This window comes from Macrobrachium rosenbergii, chromosome 23, assembly GCF_040412425.1.
Source record: "Macrobrachium rosenbergii isolate ZJJX-2024 chromosome 23, ASM4041242v1, whole genome shotgun sequence".
NCBI classification, from domain to species: Eukaryota; Metazoa; Arthropoda; class Malacostraca; order Decapoda; family Palaemonidae; genus Macrobrachium; species Macrobrachium rosenbergii.
The window spans coordinates 33,552,114-33,560,564 of NC_089763.1; the positions used below are offsets into that span (position 1 = coordinate 33,552,114).

Sequence of the window (8,451 nt, forward strand, 5' to 3'; positions counted from 1 at the left end):
CACACACACACGCATTAAAACAAATACAAGGAAAAGTTTTTTTTTTTTTGCAACCCGGCAGATCCTTTAGTTGCGAGTTCCGAAGACCGTTAGTTTAGATATTGAAGTAGGCCTATATAGGGCAAAGTACGAAAAATCTGTGTTTTGATGGAGGAAGCAGAGAAAATCTTAAACTATGATAACGATTTTAAACACGTGACCAGAAATATTATTCACAAGCAAAAATTGGTTCCCACGTTCCCAGGAATAGGCCTAATCGAAGTGAGGGTTAAACTTTTTCTTTTGGGAAAAGAGAGAGAAAAAATTTAGCAGTAGGACCAGAGGAGTTCCCTTTCTTACCCTTTCTTTAAGCTTAACAGGAAATCTCACTAAGCTTAAAAAAAAAGAAAAGATTAAAAAATAGATAAGGAAAAAATTTCTAATCCTCTCGGTGACAATGACGTCACATGCAAGCACAAGTGGTTCAGGATGACCCTATTTGGCAACTACTAAGAAATCGTGGCCTTTATATAGCGTCTCCTGCTGTCTCCCATAACAGTAGACGTTAATAACTCGTTGTGAGAAGACGTGTCCGTCTGTCTGGGTGAATCCGAAGCCAGTCACAGAATTAAGGGTAAAATCAGTATTCGTTTTGTTTCTTTTGAAATGGTCGTCAGGAAAAGGTGAAATCTATTTTTGCTTGGACGATGCAGTTAAAATTCAAAATGAAGGTTGAGATGAGGAGTTTGACATGCAAAATATCACAAAGTTTGAAAGGTGATTGAATCTGACGGATGTCAAATGAATGACGTGATGGTAATGTAATCAAGTTCTTCAAGGCGGTTGGATTTTAAGTGAAATATAAAAAAAAAATTAGTTTTTTCTCTATAAAAAATAATTAAGAGGTAAGATATGTAATTTTTTTTCTTCTGCGCCTTGTGTTTACGTTTTTCTTTATGCATATATCTTTTGTGTTTATGATACGTACCGTCTTTTGTTCATTTTTTACGTTCATCCCCAAAGGGACTGGTACTAAACGCGGCTCCCATTTAGCGCATAAGACTGGTAGTCACCGAACCAGAAGGGTGCGGTAGTTGTGTTAAGTTTTACAACACTGTGACTATTTCTCCACTATAAATTGTTCATCCCCCTTATCTAATCACCTTGCCAGGAAAAATACCTGGTATTCTAACACTCTTTCTTTCTTCTGACTTGTAATCATTTGCTTTTTTTTTATGTCTGCAACTTTTCTGTTTTGGTAATTTGTCTTTATTCACTTGTTATTAATTCTCTCTGTTTTGTTTTTTAATATGAATTTTTCCGAAACTTGTTTTCAGAGTTAATATCCCTTGTGGCTGGTACCGTAGAATAATAATAATAATAATAATAATAATAATAATAATAATAATAATAATAATCAGACTGTTCGTTCATTTCATTTTTCTCTCTTGTTTCACGTTATTATTATTATTATTATATTATTATTATTATTATTATTATTATTATTATTATTAACGAAAAGGAAATAGAGAAGTGAAGACTCAACTACGTAAGGGAAATAACGAAAAAATAAAGGAGGTGAATGAAGGGCATAAAACAGTTATAACTGCGAAATAATAATAATAATAATAATAACAACATCCATGCTTTCGTGTTTTATATTATGTTTTTATAACTCGTGAATCTTTGTTTCAGCAGTTAAAGAAATTATTCACATTTCTTTCCTTCCAGTTCTGAGTGGGTGAGAAATCCCAGACAACGATGATTCTCGAAATCGTTCTCTTCCTCTCCCTCGTTCTCGTCCTTCGCCATTGGCTCACGAGACCTAAGGGATTGCCTCCAGGTGGGTGAGAGAGAGAGAATGGTGAGAGTGGGGAATCAACTCAAACATAGAGAGAGAGAGAGAGAGAAAGGTGAGGGATTTGAGACCAGAGAGAGAGAAATAAAACCACATAGAGAGAGAGAGAGAGAGAGAGAGAGAGAATGGTGGGGGATTCCACATGAGAGAAACAACCACAGAGAGAGAGAAAGGTGAGGGATTCCACATGAGAGAAATAAAACCACGGAGAGAGAGAGGAGAAATATGATGGGGGAATACTCGTACGGAGGTCTGGGGTTTGGGAATCCACGCAAATATAGAAATGATAAAATAAAAAAAACAATAAAGGTAAACATAGTAAAAATATGAATATGAAAATTACAGAAATGAAAAATGGAAAGGGTGAGAGATTCCACATGAGAGAAACAAATCCAGAGAGAGAGAGAGAGAGAGTAATGAAAGTAGATTTTTTCCAAGTTACAGAAGACGCGATTCACACATCGCCTTTTAGTGATGTCTTAAAAGAATCGTTGTTTTGAATAATTAATCTAACCTCATGCCAGCACGGGCTCTTGCTTCCAGAGCATCCCGTTAACCAATTCAAGAATTGGTGATTAAGTTAGTCCAGTATATCACTGCCATCCTTAGGAAGGGGGCGGGGTTTTAAACCGATGACGTCACTAAATGGGAGATACCGCAAGGTATGAATCCTTCTCCAATTCATACATAGATACCTCACCGTATTTTTTTTTTTATTTATTATTAATAATTTTTCGTATTACAGGTCCTCTTGGGTATCCGATTTTCGGCTCCGGCATGGCTCTTAATATGAAGCAAGTCATGAATTACCAGAAGAAATATGGAGACGTCTTCACGTAAGTTAGAAGTGCTGACGTCATTCATTTTGCTTGAAAATGTATTATATTTCTACTTTTGATTTTGATACCTGGGAAATGTATATATATTTAAAATCTCTTATATAATGTCAATTAATGTTCCTCTTCTTTCCCTGTAAATTTCCTATCTTTATCTTGTCCTGTTGACTTTGTGTATTTTGAATGGCAGGCTGGAGATCTTTGGAATGAAAGTTCTCTACATCTGCGACTACAAACTGATGAAGGACGCCCTGGGAAGGACTGAGTTCTCGGACCGTCCGAATTTAGAAGGATTCCACTTCATGACCGAGGGGATGGAAGCAGGTGACCTTGACCTTTTCTTTAAGCTGACTTTGACCTGTTCTGAAAATTTCATATATTATATATATATACATACATATATACTCAGTGATTTTGCAAAATATTTGTTTAATATACATTGTTTTTGTACTACATATACGTAAATTGAACACATACCTGGTACATATTCTCTTCATTTCATATTCAACGTTGCCCCAGGAACGAAAGAGATCTCTTCGAATCTATAGGTACTATCTTTCCCAAACCATGGCCATTAATTTTCTCCCAGACCACAACCATGACATTTGTACTCAAACTACGACCATCGATTCTTTACTCAAACTGTGACCATTACTTATCACTCAAGCTGTGACCATCAGTTTCTTATTCAAACTATGACCATTACTTATCACTCAGAAACTGACCATCAATTTCTTATTCAAACTATGACCATCACTTATCACTCAAACTATGACCATCAATTTTTTATTCAAACTATGACCATTACTTATCACTCAAAAACTATGACCATCAATTTCTTATTCAAACTATGACCATCACTTATCACTCAAACTATGACCATCAATTTTTTATTCAAACTATGACCATTACTTATCACTCAAAAACTATGACCATCAATTTCTTATTCAAACTATGACCATCAATTTCTTATTCAAACTATGACCATCACTTATCACTCAAAAACTATGACCATCAATTTCTTACTCAAACTATGACCATTACTTATCACTCAAAAACTATGACCATCAATTTCTTATTCAAACTATGACCATCAATTTCTTATTCAAACTATGACCATCACTTATCACTCAAAAACTATGACCATCAATTTCTTACTCAAACTATGACCATTACTTATCACTCAGAAACTGTGACCATCAATTTCTTATTCAAACTATGACCATTACTTATCACTCAAACTATGACCGTTACTCGACCAGGAGTGATCATGAGCAACGGTCGAAGGTGGGTCAATGCCCGACGATTCCTCCTACGGAACCTGAGAGATTTGGGCATGGGCAAATCGAGACTGGACGAAGCCATCATCCACGAGGCCCGCTGTCTGGTCGAGGACTTCCAGCGATACGCTGGAAAGCCTTCCAAGTTTCCAGAGTCTATTAACATCGCCGTTCTGAACGTCGTCTGGCAAATGGTTGCAAGTGAGTTGGGTCTTTGCAATGGTTACAAGTGAGTTGGGGTTTTTGCAATGGTTGCGAATGAATTGGGTCTTTACAATGACTGCATGTGAGTTGAATCTTTACAATGAATGCAAGTGAGTAAGGTCTTTGCAATGCCTGCAAGTGAGTTGGGTCTTTGCAATGGCTGTAAATGAGTTGGATCTTTGCAATGATTTTGAATGAGTGAAGTATACTGGTTGCAAGTATCTCAAGTAGCAATTAATGTCATGTTAAGACGGCCTAATGCCAGCACAACCTCTTAGTCTTCAGAGACATGAGGTATGGATGGGAAATTTTGTCTCATAGAAATGTCTCCCGTTTGTAAAAGACTTAAAATTCTCTTCTTCAGTTACTCCAGTCTGAGTTTATGGCAATGATTATCTGCTCCTTGTAGGTCGAAGGTACGACTTGTACGACGAGGAGGTCTGCGATTTCATCAAGATCATGAAAACACTCCAGGAAGAAACGATGGGGTTCTTCATCGTCGAGACTTGCCCGATCTTAAAGAAAATCCTCCCAAAATTTGTCATTAACAAAGTCTTCGGAATGGAAGTTCTGGACAAGACTGTGGTTGCTGCAAAGAAGCTGTTTGGGGTGAGTGCCTTTGACTGAGGCTGTTTGGGGTGAGGGCCTTTGGGTGATGCTGTTTGGGGCAGTGCTTTTGGTTGAGACTGTTTGGGGTAGTGCCTTTGGCTGAGGCCTTTTAGGGTGAGTGCCTCTGGCTGAGACTGTCTGAGGTGAGTATCTTTGGTTGTGGCTGTTTGGGTTGAGGGACTTTGGTTGAGGCTGTTTGGTTGAGGCTGTTTGAGGGTAGTGTCTTTGGTTGAGGCTGTTTAGGGTAGTGTCTTTGGTTGAGGCTATTTAGTGTAGTGCCTTTGGCTGAGGCTCATAGAACAGAGTTTCTACCACCAGCTGACCTCCTGTATCATCTAAGACACGCTCCTCATTCTTTCTCTGCCAGGCAAGCTTTTTCCTTCTTACTCTCGTTCTTTTGCCGTTAGGCAGCTCTCTCTCTCTCTCTCTCTCTCTCTCTCTCTCTCTCTCTCTCTCTCTCTCTCTCTCTCTCTCTCAGACCTACTATGTTACTCGCAGGTAACCCTTTCTTTTATAGGCAGCCTTTCATCACTCTAAAGGGTTGTTTTCTACCATCTGGCTACCTCTTGTGTCCTCTAAGACTTTTTTTTTTTATTGTTAGGCAACCTCTTTCCCCTTAGTTCGTCTGCTATCAGGCAATCCTTTTCAGTCTTTAGACTCATCCCTCTGCCAATACAGACGATCCTGTACCCTCTTACGTGTGTTCTTTTTTTGTCTTCCCATCTTAGACTTGTTCTTCAGCAGTCAGGCGATCACATATCCCTCTTAGACTTGCTCTGCCCACATCATGCAACCTCATCACCTCTTACAACCTCTTATTCCTCTTAGACTCGACGTTCCAGCGACCCCATCGTAACTGAGGGAAGCTTGTCAAGTTGCCAGTTGTCTCCATTCTCCAATTGTTTACATTCCTACTTCTTCTTCTTCTTCTTCACAGAAAACGATAGAAGCCAGGAAGGCCGAGATGGACGTCAACCACGCGGAGAATGTGATCGACGAATACCTCATCCAGATGAACGACAAAACGGACATCGCGGAATTCTTCAGCGGTACGTAATTCAGGCGATTCCATCCTACGCTGTCTCCGAGGACAGTGATTTTGCAATATTTATTTTTTTGTATGGATGCCCTGCTGAGAGTGACTCGTTCACTGTCCAGATCTTAAATTAAAACGAACCTTAACTCTCACATGAATTCTGAAATGGATCCCACGTTCCACACGCCCAGCTTAATAACTTCCATGGCTCCTAATGATTGACCTGGCTTTCAGAGGTCGACCTGATGAGGGTCATCTTTGACCTTTTCGCTGCCGGTTTCGACACGACCTCCAACATGCTCAGGTGGATGATACTGTATGCAGCCAAGTACCCGGATGTCCAGAAGAGAGTCCAGGAGCAAATTGACGAAGTGGTTCCCCGTGGGGAATTTCCTACCAACCAACACAAGCCACAGTAATTATTAGTTTATCTCTTGGTTTAACTTTATTTATGATCTTTTTTTTTTTTTTGCCGGCATTAGTCAGTTATTTCTTATCATCTTCTTTGTCCTGATTTATTTCTTTGATTTATTTGCTATGTTTATTCCTATTTTTCGTAACTGGGCCTATGTTCTAAGGAAGTTGGCTCAGCAAATTAGTGACCTCTTTAGCTTGTTTGATATAAACTATACTCATTGCCATTTCTCTTTTCCTGACTGTTGACTCTCATGTCCCACCTTGACTCTCTTGGCATTCGTACCAAACAGCTAAGGCCTGCTGCAAGTTGCAGGGAAAATCGTTAACTATGCACTGAACATTTCTCCTATATCAAGGCTTGGGACCAGCTTAAGTTGATGAACTCTCCTGTTGGAGAACTGAGAATCCCAGGTTAACTTCGATTTCAGTCTCACGTCCTTTGTCCTATCCTGGGACTGGACTGAGTGTGTGAACAATAATTTTAACCGAGATTTAACCTACAGCTCGACTGTTAGTATAACTAACATTTTAACACACTCTTGCAAATAACATTTTACCTGATGGTTATTTTTGTTTTTAAACTCATCCCTTATCCGAGCCTTTGGCTGGATTGAGTGTACGAACCATTTTAACTGAGATTTAACTAACAGTTGGACTGCCAATCCAAAAGGCTTTTTAACCCCTTATTTCAGACATTTTAAATTTGGTTTAGCTTTGCTTTCAAACTCTCATCCCTTATCCAGAGCCTGGAGCTGGGCTGAGATTTAACCTACATCTGAACTGTCGCTGTAGCTGACATTTTAACCTGCAATTTCAAAGGTCATTTTAACTTCAGGTTGCCTTTGCTGGAAGCCTTCATCCACGAGGTCCTTCGAATGAGTTCCCTCATACCTTTCGGTGTATTTCACGCCACTGGTGCGGATACTCACCTAGCAGGATACCTCGTGCCAAAGGTATGGGTCTGTTTTCAAGATATGTGTGTATGTGCAACCATTACTCTGAAACACATTGAGCAATTTCAACCAAACTTGGTATACATATGACTTACTATCTAGAAATCAGCACTGTGGGCGTAAGACATCACTAGCACCAAAGGGCACCAGGGGGCACGGAGGGCTTCCCTGAACCAGGACTGGTTCTCCCCATGAAACAGGCTGGTGGCAGTTGGCGAGGTTAGGTAGAGTTTTAGGCTTCCAATTGCAAGGGCTATAGTTCAATCCTGACCTCCCCCACACCAGTCGACCCAGATATGAAAAAGTACTAAGATAGGAAGTCAAGGAAAGAGCTTAGAGCCTGCAACCCCATCTCAAAAAAGACGTGGTAGCCACGCCCTCTAAAAAGGAGAACTTGGAAAGAAAATAAGACATACATTTCTTTTATTCTATTTATATTATGCTTTCCATTTCCAGGGCTCGTTCGTCTTCGGCGTGCCAGGATTTTCCCATCAGGATCCACGGTACTGGGAGAGTCCCCAGGAGTTTAGGATCGAAAGGTTCCTGGACGAGGAGGGAAAGTTCATTTCCCAAAAGGAAGGATTCGCTCCGTTTATGATAGGTAAGTGTATGAAGATGTGACAGCTCTCTCTCTCTCTCTCTCTCTCTCTCTCTCTCTCTCTCTCTCTCTCTCTCTCTCTCTCTCTCTCTCTCTCTGGATTTGTTCTGTATAATTAACGGCATTTTGTTTCTTTATAAAAAGTTTCCTTGTCCAACACATCATCCCTTTTCTTTCAGCCCTGTCCATCTTTTATCCATCCATTAATCTATCCTCCCATAATGCCGATTATTCCTTTACACAATCCTTCTTTATTTATCCATCTTTACCCATGTATCCATTCCTTCTTCCAGGCAAAAGAAGCTGTCTGGGAGAATCTCTGGCCAGGATGGAATTGAGCATCTTCTCGGCGGCTCTGTTCCAGAACTTCACTTTCTCGCCGCTAGAGGGACGGGAGATCGACCTCACCTCGCAAAATGTACCCCTGTCGAATTTTGCGAAGGAGCAGGACTTTCTCATATCCGTCAGGAATTGAGATTGATCGACTGTCAGTGTATGTTTGCGTGAATGTGCGTGTGTACGCGTATGCAAGCTCATATTGACAGAACTTTATAGAGCGAGGGCTCTCTACAGTTTTAAATAACACATTATTGAATTTCTAGTATTGTTACCGAAGTTTTTTCTTTTAAAGTATTATACACGAAGTTTTCAATAAAGTATATATCAAGTTGTACATATTAG

At 39.8% G+C, this 8,451-nt stretch overlaps 1 protein-coding gene across 1 annotated transcript; it reads left to right on the forward strand.

The window, feature by feature from the left end:
* The first annotated feature begins 481 nt into the window (after positions 1 to 481).
* Positions 482 to 8,443, forward strand: LOC136851456 (cytochrome P450 2L1-like). Its single transcript, XM_067125546.1, has 11 exons — positions 482 to 613; positions 1,711 to 1,822; positions 2,583 to 2,673; positions 2,864 to 2,997; positions 3,936 to 4,154; positions 4,567 to 4,766; positions 5,704 to 5,815; positions 6,037 to 6,217; positions 7,055 to 7,172; positions 7,629 to 7,773; positions 8,064 to 8,443. Exons 2-11 carry the CDS (start codon positions 1,741 to 1,743, stop codon positions 8,243 to 8,245), a joined length of 1,464 nt encoding a protein of 487 aa, XP_066981647.1. The 5' UTR covers positions 482 to 613; positions 1,711 to 1,740; the 3' UTR covers positions 8,246 to 8,443.
* The last annotated feature ends 8 nt before the right edge of the window (positions 8,444 to 8,451 follow it).

What these genes read in the sequence shown, in the direction of transcription:
- LOC136851456 (XM_067125546.1), top strand. Translation starts at nt 1,741, where the DNA reads ATGATTCTCGAAATCGTTCTCTTCCTCTCCCTCGTTCTCGTCCTTCGC. An exon ending in ACCAACCAACACAAGCCACA is followed by an intron (nt 6,218 to 7,054) that starts GTAATTATTAGT and finishes TTTTAACTTCAG; the next exon opens with GTTGCCTTTGCTGGAAGCCT. An exon ending in CAGGATACCTCGTGCCAAAG is followed by an intron (nt 7,173 to 7,628) that starts GTATGGGTCTGT and finishes TTCCATTTCCAG; the next exon opens with GGCTCGTTCGTCTTCGGCGT.